At 33.5% G+C, this 21,144-nt stretch overlaps 1 protein-coding gene across 1 annotated transcript in view; it reads left to right on the top strand.

Annotated features, from left to right (window-relative positions):
* Positions 1–20,882, top strand: part of LOC129217607 (inactive pancreatic lipase-related protein 1-like) — a 32,211-nt gene extending 11,329 nt beyond the window's left edge. Inside the window, exons 3-8 of the mRNA XM_054851933.1 lie at positions 2,426–2,572; positions 5,152–5,257; positions 6,820–6,939; positions 14,677–14,790; positions 17,987–18,259; positions 20,728–20,882. Coding sequence (XP_054707908.1) covers positions 2,426–2,572; positions 5,152–5,257; positions 6,820–6,939; positions 14,677–14,790; positions 17,987–18,259; positions 20,728–20,795 — 828 coding nt within the window. The 3' untranslated portion in view covers positions 20,796–20,882. The remainder of the gene's footprint in view (positions 1–2,425; positions 2,573–5,151; positions 5,258–6,819; positions 6,940–14,676; positions 14,791–17,986; positions 18,260–20,727) is intronic.
* The last annotated feature ends 262 nt before the right edge of the window (positions 20,883–21,144 follow it).

Raw genomic sequence — 21,144 nt, forward strand, 5'->3', positions numbered from 1 at the left:
TTGTACATTGTAATTCTAATAAGCCACTGGCTATTTGTCCAAATTAAAGTTGGACCCACAAACATACAAGTTAAGCTAATAAAAACGTGTTAATTAGAATAAATTAATAACTTGTCGTTAATAAATTAATTTGATTATAGAATATTGCATTGTCATCGGCTCTGAGGTTGCATTCCAAATTTTAAAAGGATCCGATCACAAAAAGTGGGCGAAAATAGAGTTGCAAGATTATAACTTTAATTTCGGTGTAGACAGGATTAGAACGCACGCCCAATGATTCCCGGAGGTGGACGTTAGTGAAGACCCGCGCCTTAGATCGCTGGGCTACGAACGCTTATAAAGTGGTGGAATCTACTAACAGTAATAAGCCACTAGCTCTTAGTCCAAAGGAGCGTTACTCACAAACATACAAGTGAAGCTAATAAAAGCGTGTTAGAAAAAGACCTCATTGAAAATCATCGAATGGCAACGCTTGCAAATTGACCAATCATTGCAGCTAAAAATGTCGTGTGTTAGATGTCGGACTTATTTTTGGGTAATGGAGTCGATGATTTAAAATTTTCAAGAAGTGGAGTCAGTCATTTTCCCTCTGTGTCTGAATGTTTTCCAAAGCTATGGAGTAAGATTCGGAGTAGGGGAGTCCGACTTATTTTGTGGTACTGGAATCGGGGTTAGAGTTGACGGCTGCAAACTTCGAAGAGTTGGAGTCGGGAGTTGATCACCAAAAGCTATTTCCAACAAAGTTAGTTTGAAGCAAATCCGCCTCTAAGTTTATAATCTATATTGACTTTTAGTTTGTTTAAAGTGTTCAAAATTGAACAGAGAATTATTCAAACCAAAAAGATATTTTCTTTACATATTCTTCATCAAGAGCTTTTTCCATTAAACTTTGTAAAAGCAAAATCTCCTCTACTCGGTTGAGATTTATATATATACCTTGAATTTCCTCGTAGGCGCTAATGTTAAATCTTTTTGAAATGGACAAAATTGAATAAAAAACTGATCAAAACAAAAAGTTAAATATGGGAATGAGGTGTCCTCGCCAAGATCTTTCTAACAAAAAAAAAGTTTGTTCAGATCTGACAATTCACTTAAAAGTTATGAGAAGAGCGGGTGGGGAGCAAACAGACCGACAGACACATTCTTCCCATTTCAATCCCATACTTTCTAATCTTTAAACTTTCAATATTTATTTAAATATTTTAATTTTTTTTTGACTTTTGTATTGTTTTTAACGATATTTTTAGATGCACTAAGCCTTATTTCACGCTTTTTTTCGTCTTTCTTTTGCTAATTTGGGAAATAGAAGCAAATGGAATTATAGACAGTCTTCGGTTATATTTTGCAAAGGAATTTTACTCAAAGAATTTTCGCAATTTTTTACAAATGTGGCTTTAAAAATGCACTTTAAAATAATATTTAGTTATATTAGGGGGAAGAGAGTTTTGAGGGCTCGCCCACGGCTAATTTTCGAATTGAAATCTTAAAAATACGATTCCAATCATTCTGTAAGGCTAGAATAGGCGAGAAATCAAAAGTATGAGCAATGCGACAAGGAAGGAGTATTAAGAGGCATGCCCCTTCAATAATCTTTTTTCTGGTTGGGGGGGGGGGGGTCACTTATTTTTCGAGGTATCGGCTTTTCCTCGTTAAAGCCTCGTATCCAAAAATATTTTCAAGTAGTAAAAAGAAAAAAAAGAATATTAAAAACTTCACAGGTTGTGTGCAAGCTGCATAAAAGATCGTCAATAAAGAAATTTCCATCATTTTTGATATTTATTCAAGTTACATTTGCAGTTGTAATCTTTGCTAATAATAAAGCTGAAAGTCTTTCTGTCTGGATATCTGTCTGTCAGGATCCCTGTGACGCGCATAGCACCTAGACCGTTCGGCCGATTTTCATGAAATTTGGCACAAAGTTACTTTGTAGCATGGAGGTGTGCACCTCGAAGCGATTTTTCGAAAATTAGATTAGGTTCTTTTTCTATTCCAATTTTAAGAACATTTTCCCAAGCAAAATTATCATAAAATGGACGAGTAAATTACGAAATTATCATAACGTGGAACCGGAACACGGGCACAAGCCAATTGGCGAGAAATTAATCATACGTTATTTGTAAATAGACAGGCGAACCAAAAGACCTTTTAATTTTCTACTACGGGCAGGGCCGTGCGGATGCCACTAATTAAGATTTAAAAGTAGATTAAGTAAGTTTATAAGTACGGCACAATGTATCTTTACATTTTTGGGATTGCAAAGCTCCCCCCCCCCTTTTTTTTGTCAGTTTTTGATAATTATCATGCACTTATTCGTTAAAAAATATCAGATATTTTTCTAGGCCTAGTGATGCAATAAAAACACGAAGTGAAAGTTCTAATGTTTTCTTCTTATAATCCAAATTAAGCAGTTCAATTTGTTCATTAGGAAGTTAAGAATGAACTTCTGAAGAAAGGCTGTTACAATGTTATTCTAGTTGACTACATGTGGGGAGATTCCTTTGATCCTACAGAAGGCATGCTCAATGGAAGGATAGTTGCTAGGCAACTGGCAAAGGTTATACAAATTCTGAAGGTATGTAAGAAAACGGATGGTAGAATCCATGTCAATTCAACAAGGGGTGTAACATGATGGTCTCAGATTTTTTTTTTTGAATTTAACATATGTTAAATTTTATAAAAATTTCAGAAATACGTTTTTTTTTTTTTGGCCCAAAAAATTTCTGGGCCGAGATACAGGCCGCCAAAGATGGCGGTCCTGCCGTGATTTCTCACCTGGGATTTACGTGAAAATTTTTAAAGTCCATTATCTTAGGAACGGTAGAACATATTTTATTGCGGTTTGTTTTATTTAAAAGGATATTTTTTCTTGTTTAAAAACATATGCAACATTTTGAAATATGTTCTTTAGTTTTTTTTCAGTCTTTAAAAAAAAAAAAGTTAAAAAGAATTTTTTAGATTTTTCTCAAAAATGCCAATTTAAATTTTTTTATTTTTTTTACAGTTTATTAGTACCACTGAGAACTACATTCCCTGAAAAGGAGAGCTTCCACTTTTTCGTTTAACAGATTTTAGAGGCATTTGAAAAAATGATGGTTTTTAAGGAACTCTTTACATATAATGCAGACCTGAAAATTCAAAAAAAAAAAAAAAAAATCACAAAAAGTGGCCAGCAAACACTTTTAACTCAGTCATATAGCGAAACTTTCATTTTGAGTCGCCGTTTTATTCAGGATATTGAATTTAGTTAGAACAAGATGGCATCGTGCTTAACGATTCTTTCGGCGCTACGCTGAAAGGTTGCGTGGGGAAATGCAGGGAATCGGCTGGAGGCCGCGTTTTTGTTTTCATAAAAAATCAAACTTCTGGATAAAGTGGAGACTCAAAATGAAGATTTCGCTATATAACTTAAATAAAAGTGTTCTCTGGCCATTTGTCGTGATTTTTTTTTTTTTTTTTTTTTGAATTTTCAGGTCTGCCATTACGTAAAGAGTTCATTAAAAACCCTCATTTTTTTCAAATGCATCTAAAATCTGTTAAACGAAAAAGTGGAAGCTCTCCTTTTCAGGGAACGTGGTACTCAGTGGTACTAATAAACTGTAAAAAATAAAAAAATTTTAAATTGGCATTTTTTAGAAAAATCAAAAAAATTTTAAACTTTTTTTTTCAAAAGACTGTGGGAACAAAACTAAAGCACATATTTCAAAATGTTGCATATGTTGTTAAACAGAAAAAAATATCGTTTTAAATAAAACAAACCGCAACAAAATATATTCTACCGTTCCTGATATAATGGACGTCAAATCTTTGACGAAAATCCCAAGTCAGAATTCATAACAGAACCGCCATCTTTGGCGGCCTGTATCTTGGCCTCGGATTGTTTTTTGGACAAAACAGAAAAAAAGGTATCTCTGAATTTTTTATGAATTTTAACATGTGTTAAATTCAACAAAATCCGAGACCATCATGTTACAACCAACCCTTGTTGAATTGACATGGATTTTACCGTATGTATTTCGACACACTACAAAAACGTATTTTTTTTCTTTGCCTTATAATTCTTAAATCTGATAAAATTCTTTTTATCAGAACAGGTACGCTTGTTACGATTTTTGTCAACAAATTAAATGCTCTTGGTTGTAATGGTGCAACAATGATATGTTTGCTAACATATTAGGCAGTGAGAAACAAAGGGATGTAAATACCAATATTAAAAATTTCGAGATAACTAGTGCAAAGGTTAAGAGAGCCCTTGCTATGTTATAGGACAAAATATAGTACTAGTAGTTCTGATAAATACTGTGATACACCAAGATTTAGAAAAAAAATCAATAAAAGCCTACCTAGGATCTGAACTTTAAACGCGTTTTACTCGAAACTTTAAAAAGTCCACTTGAATCCCTTTGCTTCTTAATGCCTCATATGACCATTGATACAGTCGTGGGACATCTGTAAAGCTTGACCAAGGAGAGATGTCCCATGGACTGTAAGCAGAAATGGACCACTTCATTTTGTATGAAGAAGGATCAGCTGGAACGCAAAACTACTGCTTGCGCGTTCTCACTGACTTTGCCTATTACAAAATGAAGCGATCCGTTTTCGCTTCCAGTTCACGCGTCATCTCTTCTTCATGGTCAAGAAGTAGTGTCTGTTCTGGTGCTAGTTTGAACGCATCCCAGTGAATAAAGGATTTTTGCTGGACTAGCAACGGATAAGTTGAATTTTTGTCAGTTATTAGTAGATATTAAGGTATTGAGTAGATATTAATAAAACTTTCGTGAATACCAGTTTGAGCTGTAATTGAAAGCAATGTTTTGACAAGAAGTATCTGACATCTTAAAACAAACTAATTGAGCGATATTTTAACAGACATTATTCTACACATTTTCTATAAAAAAATATTTGAAAAGTTGTTGCATCCATGAAACTTCAGCGCCTTTAATTTGACCCTGAAATTAAATAAGCGTAACAGCTAAACTCCATATGACGTCATTTCAAGACCATTTCCTCTGAATTACCTTTTTAGCTTTATCTTATATAATATTTCCTCAGCTGGGCAATAGTTTAATATATTTTGTCTAAAATAAAAATCAATATCTTAATCTAAAATTATTTTAAAAACGTTTATTAATGAAACTAATTTTACATTTTCAGAAAAAATATCACCTTTCCAGCAAAGATTTTGTGTGCTCGGGTATCAGTCTAGGAGCACATATTTGCGGTTTTATAGGTCAAAAGACCCGACTTGGTGTTATTAATGGTAAGTTGTGTCCTTAAGTTTGCAAAAAGTCCAAGAGTTTGTTTCCGTCTACCCCGTGTTTCCTCTTACCTCATCAGATCTTACACATTTTGGTAATATTTGAACCTATATGGTTTGGCTCTGAGAAGCATGGTCAGCTAGTTTGTTCCCATTGACCCCATATTTTCTTTTACCCCAACCGAGCTCACAGCAAAACCGGAAATCGAATTTACTAGCTCATGTCAGTTAATGTGACAACCAAACGGCACAACCTTGAGAGTCACGGAAAAAACCTCTGCAGTACTTTTCTACTGCGAAATATTTTTTCCAACAATAAAAAATGTTGGCAAACAATATAGTGTAGTCAACGCTAAAAATTGTTTTTCAAACATAAGAGGGTGAGAAATGTGATGGCCTTTTTATTTCGAACGGTGATTCTGAACGAGAGGCAGGAAAATGATTTATTTGAAATTTAAAACTAATATTTTGCATTTTAAAGGTAGAAAAAAAAATTAAAATGTAACACAATAAAACAAAACATTATCGATTTTTTATGTTTATAACCATTAAAAAAAATAAATACAGTTGGTTCTCTGTTTAACGACTTCCAAGGGACCACAAAAAATCGTCCTTTAGTAGAATACGTCCTTAAATAGAATGCTTTTAAATCTACAGTGGAGCAACCGGGACCATGAAAAGTCGTCTTTAAATAGAGAAAGTAGTTAAATAGAGCGTCGTTAAATAGAGAGTTAACTGTAATTTCAAATTCAACATTATTGCTTTTGAGGGACCAAACTAGCATTTTCGGACAACCGCACAGTCTAGCGAAAACGCTAAAAAGCGCTTAAAAGTGTTTTTAAACCTCTCTCGCTTGTTTGTTTACACCGGCATGTTATAATGGATTTTTGTCGATTTGTTTGGGCTCACAGTCCAAAGTTCGCAGATTTACGCAGCTAATTCCTTTTCAGGGTCTTTCTGCAGACCATTTATGATTAATTGATATTAATTTCTAATAGGACATAAGAGGCCGTTTTTTTTGTCGAGTGTTTTGAAAAAATAACTTTGAATTCCGAAGTTTTTGGTGCTTATCAAAACCGATTTTCGATTTGAGAATTTAATTACTCATTTTTTTCGGCCTATTACTATCGATGGACACGAAAGAAATTAAATATACCCGACTTTAATGATAAAAAAGAATATAGACTGCTTAAAAGCAATTTTTGTAAATTCCCGCACTCATGGTTCTTCAACTTTCTGCAGGCTCCCTTCAGCTTTGTAGTGGACCAAGGGCTCTGAAATTCCAGTTCTGAATGCCTAAGAGGTAGGCCAGTGCAAATTTATTAATGCTCAATTGGTTTAGAATAGGAAAAAAATCCCATTAATAAGCGCTTTTTGGCGTTTTCGCCCAACTGTGAACCGTTGCAGTCGAACGGTTAACGGACAGTATAATCTTACGCAATCAAACCGCTTTCACTGGGCTCATATATAGGGCAAATAGTACCCAAATACAGAATTTTATACAGATCCGTGACGCTCAAGGCCAAGATATCTGATCGTAAATTATTTCTGTAATTTTCTTGTAGGACTTGATCCAAGTGGCTCACCTATACAAAAGAAGACACCTCTTAATCAAAGGCTTGACCCCAGTGATGCGGACTGCGTTCAAGTCCTACACACGAATGCTGGAGGATGCTTTCCTGCACGTATGTATTTCCTTGGTAGATAGGAGGACAAGAAGTTCCTTCCAGAACTAAGCGAAACTTTCCCGTATACCAACATCAACTCTCTATTATCTAATCAATATTCTTATTAACTAGTCAAGACTGAGAATTATGTCAAACATGTCTTTTTAACATTCTAAGTTGATTTCTAGACACAAATATGCCTCTCTCATCTGATGAAATAGTGATATGAAAAAGAATATAAATAAACGAACAAATAAAGTGGCAGCACCTTTTAAACAGCATAGCTAATGTATTTTTTTATTAATAAAAAAAATCCTTATATAAAAAAAAAACGTTTGTCAAACTCTTTCTTCTGGGTAAAAATGAAGCACCTGGTATTTTTAATTTTCCCCCGTGCCAAAAAAACTGTTGCAAGAACGAATAGAAATGCAGAGTTTTTATTGACCTGGTGCAGAGGATGCAAGGATGCTGTAATTATTATTGAAGATGAAGTCCAGTATGATAGTAGTTTTTCCTAAGTACACTTGAACCGCTTAGTCATTCCAATTTATTTTTCAGCGTATAGTTTTGCCTAATTTACCAAAATTGACCTTAATTAAATGTATTACGTTTGTTCAACACACATTTATATGTTAAAAGTAAAGTATGTACCTATAGGCTTTCAATAAATTTCACAGATGTAATTATATTGTTTTTTGTTTAAATTTTTTTGTCATACAGATTAAAAAGACAGTAAATATATCGTAAATAGATACGTTTTCAAAATAAATGATTCATATTTAAAATTCATACTTTATCAAGTAAAACCTCCGTACCCCTTTTTTAGACATGCTTGATTTAAATGTAAGGAAGACGACCCACTTATCCCTTATTACGGGCTAAGTGGGACATCTATCTGACTTTTAAAAAAATAAAAACGTTAAGAATATTTAAAGCATTATTTTAGAAAATAATGATAAACTTTAGTTCATTAATAATGTCCGAGATAAAATAAGACAGTATGTTGATTTTTTTTTGTTTCAAAACTTTTGTATAAGGTTGCAAAAACGATCTGTTCTCATAAGGGGCCTTACTTACCCAAACCAACCCTACATATTTTTCATCAAAAGCTTTTCCTAAAATAGTTTGAAGCAAAATTATCTTTAAGCACATTTCCCCGTAGGCGTTGATGCTAATTTTTTTCTGAACGGTTAAAAATTGAACAAAACATTGATCGAATCAAAAACAGAAATATGAAAATGATGTGTTTCTTCCGAAGAACTTTCTAACAAAAAAAAAAGTTCGTTCGAATCGGTCCGTTCGCTCAAAATTTATAGAAGGGAAACAGACAGACCGACACTTATTTTCCGCCGTCTCGAAACCCTTCTCTCACATTTTTAAATTTTCGACATAACTTGAATCATTGAATCTACTTATGACTTTTTTTGTTTTTAAGATGCATTAAGCATTTTTTTTCGTGACTTTTCTTCATTCTTTAATTTTTTTTACAGGAAATTAGGCTAAAAAACTGATGTCTTGAAGTTGACTCATAGTCAATCTGAAACATCCCGCAATATGTTGCTCGTATTTCAGTTTTATATTCAAAAAGAGAAAGAAAATCTGGTGGCACCGAAGTTTTTAGGATTAATTTGCAAGATGTATAATATTACCTGATCACGTGCTTATAGAGCATTTTTTATTTAGCTAACCAGCCTTGCTCCGAACCTAGATTTTTAGGCTTTGGTTTTCTACTATCCCTCTGTTCGTTCTATTGCAGAAACAGAGTGAAAGCTGGCTACCACAACGTGGTCAGTGCAACTCAACAGCACCTTCTCATTCAGATCGGTAAATACTATAAACCATGGACTTATACATTTAAATTTCGTTTACTAGCTATATTAAAACAATAGAAAAAACGGGAAAAAATTATAAACAAGCTCATGCAATAAACAAGGCACGTAAAATATACCGCAAGCTCAGTCATTCAATCAGTGAACTGCAATCCTCGGATGGAATGATTGAGCTGGCGGCCTATTTTATGTATTTCTGCCCTGGCTATAGGGCGGCAACTTACTGAAAGATACATCATGCTTTATTCGTTACACAAGATATTCTTTAACTTGAAATAGATATTCGTTATGTATTAGCCATAGTAGATATTCGTTAGATACATATAGAAATTAGTTAAATAATAGGTAGTATGCAAATTCGCTTCATAATAGGTGTTCGTCACATAATTTATGCTAATATTCAGTCATCATTCTGGATAATTTTTACGGTGAAGTGACATTAAACAAATGACTTCATTAATATGTTTATACTGCACTTTCAGATTAAATATTTAACTTTCTTTTCGAAACGATTTTTTTTTTCTTCTAGTTTCAAAAAAATGACATCTATTTAGGTGTTATGTTTAACCAACTGAAATAACATTTATAAAATGATAGGCTTATTGAATTAAATATGCGGTTCCCAATCTTTTTTAGCGCATTGCCGTCCTTGGGAGTTTGACTGAGATCTATTACTCCCTCCCATTCTTCCTTGAAGAAAAACATAAGTTGCTGCTAGTGGACATCGATCGATATTATGAAATTTATAAATGCCTAATTTTTATAAGTAGTAACACGTATGTAATAAAACAGTTTTATACAATTTTCATTTACTACGAAGCAGAAGGAAAATACAAATTAGGCAGTGAGAAGATAATTGAAGTTCTTTTCAAAAACATACGCTCATCCTCTATTTAAAAAAAAAAAAAAAAAAAAATGAATTCACTGATTGAGTAACGCTCCGGACCATCACCAACAATGAAATTCGCGTCACAGCATAATTTGATAATATTTTTTGGTTCTATTTGAAATGTTAGAAAATGCTTTATTGTGACAAGGCTGAACTGGATCCGGCAACTTAAATGTTTTACTGGTAAGAGTGTCATTTTAGGAGAAGGAAGAAACAAAAAAGTGGTTAACAATGAACGCTATTTACTGGAGCTTAGGGTTAATCCACTGGAGTTACGGTTGAAATTTCAACTATCGGAATATTACTAAGCAGGCAATAGCTTCGCTCAAATGTGGAAGCAATATTCACCTATCATACCTTGAAGGGCAATTTTCTGGTTTTTGTGAAATTATTTTCGAATCTAAAAACATTCACACATGTTACATGAAATACACCGCTAGCTCAGTCATTCATTCGAGGATTGCTTATTAGCACTCATCAGCCCGGAATAGGAATTGACTAAGCTGGAGGTCGAAAACCTCTTAAGGAAAGCAAGAGTGCGGAACAAACTGGCAGCTAATATAGAATTAGCACTGACCAGACGAGTGACAGAAGCAATAATTCGGTTCAACTCAGAAGATTGAAGGCAAAGCGTGTTATTTTTAGTAAGTTACCCCCCTATATACCAAGTCTGAAAATACCATGCCTTGACTTCAATCTTCGAGTTGAACCGAACCATTGCTTTGGTCATTCATCTGGTCAGTGCTAATTCTATATTAGCTACCACTTTGTTTGGCACTCTTGACTTCCTTAAGAGGTTTTCCACCTCCAGCTCAGTCAATTCCTATTCCGGACTGATGAGTGCTAAAAAGCACTCTGATGTCCTAGGATGACTGCAGTTCTCGGATAAATGACTGAGCTGGAGGTGTATTTCATGCATTTCTGCCTTAGCCCTGGCTATAGGGCAGTAACTTACTAAACAATTAAAAATTAACACATGTTTTATTAGAAAATAAAAGTTATAATATGTACGAAATTTGACGATGAATGATGAAATAAATAATTCATTATGGTGTAAACCGAGAGTCTGAGGAAGGAAGCTAGTCTGTTCCCTTCACAATCCATTTGCTATGTCTTTTTAATAACGATATTTTAGTTAATGTTTTACATTTTAAATTCTTATCGCTCTTCCCCTATTTCTTATCATGAACTTTGCCCCTTGAGTACTAAAGCATCCCTTTTGGGGCGAGTGCCTCCAGGTTTGGAACCACTGAATGAAATAACATACATAATCCTTATGCCTTTGCAGCATAAGAAATCTAGAACATTTCTTGTAAATATACGAAATATAGTAGTGCAATTTAAAAACTGAAAATTTTGGATATAATCTCCCATTTCTTTTACTTGCATTTGATTTCGGCTTCGCTTACAGTATTGCTACCTAATGCTTATCTATATAAGCAGAAAATAAAGTTAAACTGCGATTGAGGGCATTAATGCAGAAATCAGGCAGGTCCAGACTCACTCATTTTTGTGGTAAGACCAACAAATAACATTAGTTGCCAATAGAAACACTATTATCTTTCCCACATCATTGACTATAAAGCAGACTTCTGATCTTACTATTGTGCGTCGTTGTTGCACCAATCGGAACATCTATATTGTCTACACGCAAAAATACATTAAAAAAATGATAATACAAATCTGGACTTACCTGATTTAAGGCCCTCAATCATAGTAGATATTCTTTATCTTTTCCAATAAATAAATGTTTATATGCAATAATTTTTTTAATAATTATAACTTTAAAAAATGAACATTAATAAAAATGAACTTTAAACACAAAATGACAGCTTAAAGAAATGTATGTTCCGAAATTACTAAAAATAACATTTTTCTGACTAGACGAGTTTATTCTCGGTTTTTTTCTTCTGTTTAATTTAAATAGTCAAAACAATATAAAACTCAAAAAATCAGTAATCCAACGTCAGAAAGCACAAATATTTGAAGATATTGCAGACACGTGTTTCGGTGTTACAAGGAACACCTTTTTCAATGCAAAGAAATGTGAGCTTCTGGATGAAAAGTCATCCGAGAAAAGCAACACGGTGGAACAGGAGACAGTATAAATATCAAAAACTAGAAATTAAACAAAACAAAAAAGATAAAATGACACCATGGAGGCAAAGTTTATTATATAATTCCATCAGGAAAAAAACCGTTAAGTAATAAATTTTCCAAGAAAACCCATAAACAATGCAAAAAGTCCAAAAATGAAACCACTCTGAATAAATTAGCAATAAATTTACCAGCGGGAAAACTATGTATGAAAGCAATGTATCAAATGGAGAAATGCATTTAAGAACAAAGTGAAGGATAAACATATTGGAATTAGTTAATCACCAAACGAAATAAGAAAGCAAAAAATGAAAAAAAATAAAAGTAAGAAATGTACGACATTTACATAAAAAATAATATGAAAACTAAACCAATTTTAACAAAGGAGTCCACACAGAAGAAAAATAGGGAATTGCAGTAAGATCATTGACTAAATTAGAACGGTTCCTCAGGATGTGGAAAGATTCCCAAAAATCAAGATCCAACGAATTGGGGCATTTTTGGATAATTTGATAAGAGTTAAAATCAAAAGAATGATTTGATTCCCAACAGTGTTGGGCAATACTGGATTTATTCAGCTGTTGTTTCCTCACATAGTTTTGATGTTCTTTTAAGCGAAATTTCAAAGAACGGCGGGTCTGTCCGATGTATCCGAGTCCGCAATTGCAAACAATTTTATAGATCCCACAACAATTAAGAGGATGAATAGGATCCTTAAGAGAAGAGAAAGAAAGTTTATTAATAGGAGAAAATACCACTTGGAATTGGAATCGCTTCAGAATCTTAGCAACCTGAAAACTAATACCAGGGAAGAAAGGCAGAACAACTAAATTCTTAGTGTTAAAAGTTCTATTAAGAGCAATATTTTGAGATTTTTTGCAAAGTTTTTTATAAATGGAATCAACTAAGGTGGGCGGATAGTCTCTATCAACAGCCACAGCTCTTAAATAGTTGAGTTCCGCATTAAGAAGCTCAGGGGAAGAACAAATATTCATTGCACGATAAACAAATGTGTTGAAAGCTGAATATTTTTGATTAGGAGGGTGAGACGATAATCTATGTGGGGGTAATGAAACAGCAAAAGGTTTGCGATAAACTGTAGTTTCAAAACCGGACTCAGTTCGTGAAACGAGAACATCCAGAAATGGAAGGCAATTATTCTTTTCTTTTTCACAAGAGAATTGAATATGTGGATCAATGGAACTATAGGGAAACTAAATCCTTACTCATACTTGTCTAAAGCAATGTTCCTTTGTTTTTAATGCTAAATTTTATATAATGTCGGATGGTTTGGCAATGGGAAACCCACTTAGCCCCATCCTTAGTGATATTTACATGCATTACTTTGAGCTCAAGTTGTTTCAGAAACTACAGTTTCAATTCTATGTTCGCTATGTTGATGACTGTTTTGTTCTTATGAATCACGATCAACTAAGCATTGATGATGCTTTATCTATTTTAAATTCCATTGATCCACATATTCAATTCTCTTGTGAAAAAGAACAGAATAATTGCCTTCCATTTCTGGATGTTCTCGTTTCACGAACTGAGTCCGGTTTTGAAACTACAGTTTATCGCAAACCTTTTGCTGTTTCATTACCCCCACATAGATTATCGTCTCACCCTCCTAATCAAAAATATTCAGCTTTCAACACATTTGTTTATCGTGCAATGAATATTTGTTCTTCCCCTGAGCTTCTTAATGCGGAACTCAACTATTTAAGAGCTGTGGCTGTTGATAGAGACTATCCGCCCACCTTAGTTGATTCCATTTATAAAAAACTTTGCAAAAAATCTCAAAATATTGCTCTTAATAGAACTTTTAACACTAAGAATTTAGTTGTTCTGCCTTTCTTCCCAGGTATTAGTTTTCAGGTTGCTAAGATTCTGAAGCGATTCCAATTCCAAGTGGAATTTTCTCCTATTAATAAACTTTCTTTCTCTTCTCTTAAGGATCCTATTCATCCTCTTAATTGTTGTGGGATCTATAAAATTGTTTGCAATTGCGGACTCGGATACATCGGACAGACCCGCCGTTCTTTGAAATTTCGCTTAAAAGAACATCAAAACTATGTGAGGAAACAACAGCTGAATAAATCCAGTATTGCCCAACACTGTTGGGAATCAAATCATTCTTTTGATTTTAACTCTTATCAAATTATCCAAAAATGCCCCAATTCGTTGGATCTTGATTTTTGGGAATCTTTCCACATCCTGAGGAACCGTTCTAATTTAGTCAATGATCTTACTGCAATTCCCTATTTTTCTTCTGTGTGGACTCCTTTGTTAAAATTGGTTTAGTTTTCATATTATTTTTTATGTAAATGTCGTACATTTCTTACTTTTATTTTTTTTCATTTTTTGCTTTCTTATTTCGTTTGGTGATTAACTAATTCCAATATGTTTATCCTTCACTTTGTTCTTAAATGCATTTCTCCATTTGATACATTGCTTTCATACATAGTTTTCCCGCTGGTAAATTTATTGCTAATTTATTCAGAGTGGTTTCATTTTTGGACTTTTTGCATTGTTTATGGGTTTTCTTGGAAAATTTATTACTTAACGGTTTTTTTCCTGATGGAATTATATAATAAATTTTGCCTCCATGGTGTCATTTTATCTTTTTTGTTTTGTTTAATTTCTAGTTTTTGATATTTATACTGTCTCCTGTTCCACCGTGTTGCTTTTCTCGGATGACTTTTCATCCAGAAGCTCACATTTCTTTGCATTGAAAAAGGTGTTCCTTGTAACACCGAAACACGTGTCTGCAATATCTTCAAATATTTGTGCTTTCTGACGTTGGATTACTGATTTTTTGAATTTTCAGCACAAAGGTATTTATTCGTTAATATAAAACTGTTTATATTTAGCTGTGTAATTCATGCGTTGATCCGAGAAAAAAATGTATATTTAATATCACTTACATGTATTTCTTTTCAGTTGGATGCAATTTTTCATGCGGCACAGTTGACATATGGATTAATGGCGGTCTTGAACAGAAAGCTGCACAAAGGGAGGCTTTAGTTCATTTTCTTAAGGGTGATTTTGTCTATGGTGAGAAAACTGTAGTTAGTTCTAGAATAAAATCGTTTAAATAATCGTATTCAGGTGTTAACAATAGAGTAAAGTAGCCATATTTCACCCCCGAAGTTTCTCTGGTTTAATACTAGGTGTAGCCACCGTTGATATTTTTTCTGGATGCCATCAAGAATACTTTGCGGAAGTTTCATGAGTCTGGTTCGCTGTGTTGGTATTTAGAAACAATCATTACGATTGTGAATTTTTTGAGCTCTTGTAATACTATTTGTAAACGCTCTTTTTTAGTTTACTAGTCTGTGTTTAGTTGTATTTGACATTTCTGTTTAGGATAAGATATAAACTGAATGATTTGAGCGTTTTGCCATGCTAGGTTCATTTACGTAGAACAGGAAAACACCATACAGGAAAATATGAAGTTCCTAGTTTTGTCCCCTACCAAGATTGCAGTAAAAGACGTTGATGCAGACTATAATATGTGTCAAAGATATTTTTTTATAAAAACAAACATGTATGAATATAGGTACGTTGTCCTCAATACACCCCGTGGCAAGTACAAAATTTACTTTGCGGCGAAAACAAAAAAATTTAAAAAAAACATTGGTAACGATTATTTACAGGCTTGAAATATCTATCTTATATTTGTTAAGTAAATATTTCTTTATAGAAGTTTGCAATTCGTGATGTTTTTCCTTAATGCAATTCTTAATCCGTAGTTAATAGTATTACTTATTTTTTTCTACCCATTATTAAGCTTTTTTTGAATGTGTATCGGAGAAGGAACGAAAATAGGATAACAATATTCAAATCTGATAAAAGTGCGTTTTTTATTTTTTTTTTTTTAACGTAAAATAAATGAGCTCCGTATATTTCAGCTTAAATACCTTGCTTGTGTTTAGTTCATGGTGTAAGGTGGTAGTAAAGTTAGTTGGTAGTAAAACTTAACAATTTGAGTTTTATATGCTTATTAATAATTAGCTGTGAAAATTTTGGGATGTTGTGAGAATTCGAATACAAATGATTTTTTGTTTAAATGATGTAACGTATCCTACTCAGAGGCCAAAAAGCTTAGAGGGGATGAATTATGGCGATTTTATTCTAATATTATTTGTTTTCAAAATGTCATTCGTATTAATAGATGACTATATACTGTTTATTAATGACATTATTCAAAACTCTTCTTAAAGATCAAAAGTTCAACAGCTAAAGTTATAAAAAATGTGAAGATCGTTTCACTAATTGGCGATTTTCTTTAATTTTCAAAACTACTGCTGTCCATTTACATGCAACAATTTGAGTTTTATATGCTTATTAGTAATCAATTGTGAAAACTTCAAGAATCGTCGCCTCAGAACAACAATAAGATATCTAATCCCAGAAATAACACTAAGATGTACTACGGTTGCTCTGAGACAACGATATAAATTAATACTGCCGTGGAAAGGTAAACGACAGTATCTGCAGAAGTGATATTTGAAGAAGTGAATTTTTCGAGACATTTGAAGAATTGTGTGTTGGATTCCATACTAACAATAAGAAATGGTGGAATTAGACGGTTTTTCGCTCATTTTTTCAGCGGAAGCAAAATGAGGAAGTATTTACAATAAAGCTATGTACAACAGATGAAAAAAATACAAAAAAAAGTCCAGTTACTGCCCTTTATCTACGCACGGTATAATAGTGTCTTCAATAAATGTCAAACAAGTTAGAAAATGCAATGTCCACTTAATAAATTATATTACAGTAAAATGTAATCTTTATTGCATCATTACGTGCTGTAAAATCACTTACAGCGTTGCTTTTCGCGCGGATTCAATTTTCGCAATTTTCCCAAACAGCGAAAAATTAAAAGAAATTGTAGCAGATTAAAGAAAAAGTATTAAGCCCTGCAAAATACTTTTTTGGGGCGTATTTTTCAACTTTTGTTTCTGTTCATATAAAAGTTGTGAAATGTTCAGTCAGCAAAATTACCGATATTTGCATTTTCGGGAAATTTTCAACTCGCAAAAATCACCTTCATTTTCAACTCACCTTCACAGTATTCAGTCATAACAGCATTTTTTGTTCTTTAACATTACACATTAAGATAAGTAGATAAAGAATAAATACTAAACGAAACATTACTTTCAGATTCAATCACTTTCGAATTTAAATAGCACTTTTAAAACTTGCTGTTAGTTTTGGAAACGAAAAATATGGTAGACCCTCGATTTACGCGGGGGTGACGTTCCACGGAAATGCCGCATAATCCGAAACCGCGTAATTTGAGACCTAATAGTAGTGTTAAAATAGGGTTAAGGTTCCATGGATAAAAAAATGCTTCCTTCTAGTGATGACCAATTGTATAATAAGTTTACTGGTACTTACATCGATTTCTTTGCACAACATGCATAAAGAATAAAAATAAATTTCATGTGCTGTTTATAAAGATGCACTACTGGCTATGATAGTCTTTTGGCAGTCTTAAGATTTTTTCTCTGTAGTTCTTTGCAGAGCATTAACGCATCCATGATCACTTGCTTCATTTCCATAATAGAATTTTCCTTCACTTACAAATCAGAAAGATCATTTCTGTTGTCTAGGTGTGGCTCAACATTTTCAATGTGAACGTTTTGGTTGTGCGTCACCGACGTCGGTATCCTCGTTGATTTCGACCTCCTTTTTCACTTCTAAAAGCTCTTTTTCCAGTGAGTTCTGTACTGTGTGAGTTTAATAACATACTTCTGGAAACAGCTCTGGAACGAATTGCATAAAATGTCTCCAGCGGTTCAAGCTCGATTATTAGCACGCCAAACTGCAGTTGATTACGCGTAATCTGCAATCTTTAGGAGTTTCGATTTTGTAAGAGGCAAAAATTTTATCCGTTTGCATTGCCGCATCCGCGTAAAACCGAAACTATTCCGCGTAAATTAAAATAAAGGTGACAAATCTTTAACCGCGTATAATCGAAACCACGTAAAATAAGATCGCGAAAACGAGGGTCGACTGTAATAATAATCACACATTGGTGAAAGAAATAACCTGATAATTTTGGGTTTTCTGTAAAAGTAGCTGCCACCGGTTATTAGTATTTCAGTTAATTAAGATTGTACGGTGCTTTCTTTTCTGCTGCATTGCGCTCTTTTTTTAACCTTTACTTTTAATTATTGAAACAAATTTTGACAAGATGAATTTCTAAAAATAATTCATTTACATAAAAAACGTCATTTTACAGCTACTTTGAATCTAGGAATTGGATCCCATCTTCAGGCTATGCAATATTACAAAGCGTCTATCAACGCTAAAGATTGCAAGTTCATAGCAATAAGCTGCAAAAGTTATGATGATTATAAAAATGGAAAGTGCTCTAGCTGCGGAAGGAAAGGAAATCAATGCATTTTGGTGGGAGCAGATGCCTGCGATTGTCTGCGCAAGAAGAAGAGTACCAAAGTTAGAAAACACAGAAGAGGCTATTACTTGAGCACCAATGAAACGTGCCCTTATTGCAGTAAGTATGCTTAAAGCCACGCGTACTATGAATTTATTATTTTTTAACAATTTTCTTATAAAGTGCCCGTAAGTGAGCGTAAACCCTTTTCTTTTCAACCTGATGCCAGTTCAGGTAGAATGTTTGTTATACTACACAAATTCTTTGTAATCTTAAGAGTCATGGACATCTTTAGAGAACTATCCATGTTGCAACATAGTTGAACTCCGCGCCATGTTCTCGCTGATATTTTGCGGAGTTTCGGGGATTCGGAGCCTTTGCAGAAAAATATCTGCGAGAAGGCAGCGCAGAATTCAGCTGTGTTACGACATGGGGTGATGTTCTACCGGTGTTTGTTATTCTTAAGGCTTCATGGTAACTGTGCATACTAAAAATTTGCGTGCAACTAACGTAAAGTCTAAAAAAAAAAGTAGGCTTAGTTTCGCAACACTATGTATTAAGAATTAAAGTGAATAAATAAAAATAATAAAAATAAACAAAATGCCTGCGTGTCGCAACTAGATCTTAAAACATTTCCCTGTACGTTTAAAAAAATTAAGAATACAGTAAATCCCATTGTCGTGATACCCGGATTCCACGACACTTTTGATTTCTCGTCACTTGCTCTAAGTCCCGGATTTACGGCATCTAATTTTTATGTTAACCGGCTGTGGATTTCACGACAGTGTTTTATTGTAAAACTCCAGCTACTGCGGCAGTTTAGGCTGCTTGGACAAGATCGAACTATATCTTTACATTCGAAATATTTTTAGTAAAGAAAATGAAAACATCTAGAAACGTTTATTATTGGAATTTCTAAGAAGCGATAAAAGATATGCGTTATTGTAGCCCATTCCATGACACCTAATGAATTTTGGGGCATGTACGAAGGTCTGAAAACAACAGTTTTTTGGCTTTGACACAAGTGACAACAGAAAGGAATGCAAAGCAAGTGGACTTTAAAACTGGACCATGGAAGCAGCTAGAGAAGAGAAAAACTATAGCTGTAAATTTCAGCTGTAGTTGATCTTGATCATTGCAAGTGTGTTTTTCTTTCTCCCATGGAAGACAATACCTTTAAAGTATGGAAAAAAAAACAGCTTTCTTTCACTTTCAAAGGGTAAAGATTAGCTATCAGATTCTTTTTTCACTTAAAAATCAACTTTGTAGAACACTTTTTGAAAAGTTTCGGAGTGAAACAAAAAAATGGAATGAAGCATTACTTTTCTCATGATTTTAGCCTTGTCTTTCAATAATTCAAAAGCTGAAACTAATTAACAAATTAAACGTAATTAATCATTAAATATGTAATTTTATCAATTTACCGTTTAACTATGTACTATTTTAAAACTAGTCTGGTAAAGACATCGCTCCGGCTATAACTACATTTTGTAGAAAGAACCAATAGTGATGTGATAACAAGGTCCGACTGTATTTTAAAAAAAAAAGCCTATAAAGAAATTTAATATTTTTTGTGAAACACATTGGTTATCTTTTTTGAGAAAACTAAACGCGATTTGAGGAGTCTTACAGGCTTGCTTTCATTTACAGCTCATCTCCTTTCAGTTGAATCTCTCCTATTTAATAGAGTTATTGCTTCTATTGGCATTAAACGGAAGAAAACTAAATTTAGGAAGTAAACCAACATTAAGATAAGATATATATCATTTTCGACATTTTTTATAGTTAACCTGGTTAAAACTTCTGCCAGCTGGAGTAATTTTAACCCATGTCAGACTATTAGAGAAACAAAATTATTTGATTGCAGTTGTAGAATTTTGAAAGAGGCAAAAAACATTCCTAAATGTTGGGAAATAAATATCACTAAATTTACACTAAACTTTTTTAAAATCATCTTCGACGGCTGGAACAGTCAACAGACTAATATATTGAATCAAAATTGCTCTTTGAAACTCATAAATTTGTTAGACCGTGGTCGCCTGATTAGTAAGGCGTCGTAACAGAAAGGTTACAGGTTCGATGCCAGCCTTTCAAACATCCTCCATTTTCGTTGGGCGCGATAAATATGTCGTGTTGATAAAGTCCTCAAAGTGAATCAATACCTTTTTGGCTGATGAACCAAGAGTTCCCCTTCTGGTTCGATACTAAGGTCAAAATTTACTTCCTGAGCCAAAATTTACTTCCACTCTGATGGTGCCCTATAAATGAAGGTCATTTTTATGCCTTAAATGGAACAGCTCAGATACCGGAGTGGTATCAGCAACAATCAGAACATGAATTGGTTACTTCTCTTCCTTTTGCTGTTAAAAGTTTAATTTAGGCATCGAAATTAATGAACTGGTTTTATTACTGATTTTTTGTTTTGATATTTCAAGTTCGACAACGTAGTTTTTATGACTCAACTACTCAGAGCGGAATGTGACCCTATACTTCAGACTAGATACTTTTCATCTTGATGGGCACAGTGATATTTCTCTTTTTGGTAAAAGCCTTCCTAATCTAATGTAATATTTATTTATTTTATTTAGGTAATGCTGGTTTGAATACAACTAGATTTCATTGCACATTTAGAAGACAAAAGCACAGAACTGCTTAGGCTGTTGTTACCAAGATTAAGGCTGAGCTTTATAACTTGCTTGGAAGGAAATGCACTTTTTGAAAACCTCTAAATAAATAAATGAATATAAAAAACGTTGAAAGTCGCAACTCTTCTTTCACTGTTTCGGTTCTGTTTTGTTCTTAAATGTTACATACCATATACATTTGTATTTACCATATACAAAATCATAAATTGCAAAAAAGACCTGCTCGCAAATAGTTATCAGAACTGTTTGACTTCACACACTCTGCAGAAAGTCCCAAAAGGCACGTGATAACGAGATTCGACCGAGCCTCTAACAAGAACTTTAATCTTTTTTAAACAATATATCTTTTTAAAGAAAAGT

The sequence above is a fragment of the Uloborus diversus genome, chromosome 2 (assembly GCF_026930045.1).
Source record: "Uloborus diversus isolate 005 chromosome 2, Udiv.v.3.1, whole genome shotgun sequence".
NCBI lineage: Eukaryota > Metazoa > Arthropoda > Arachnida > Araneae > Uloboridae > Uloborus > Uloborus diversus.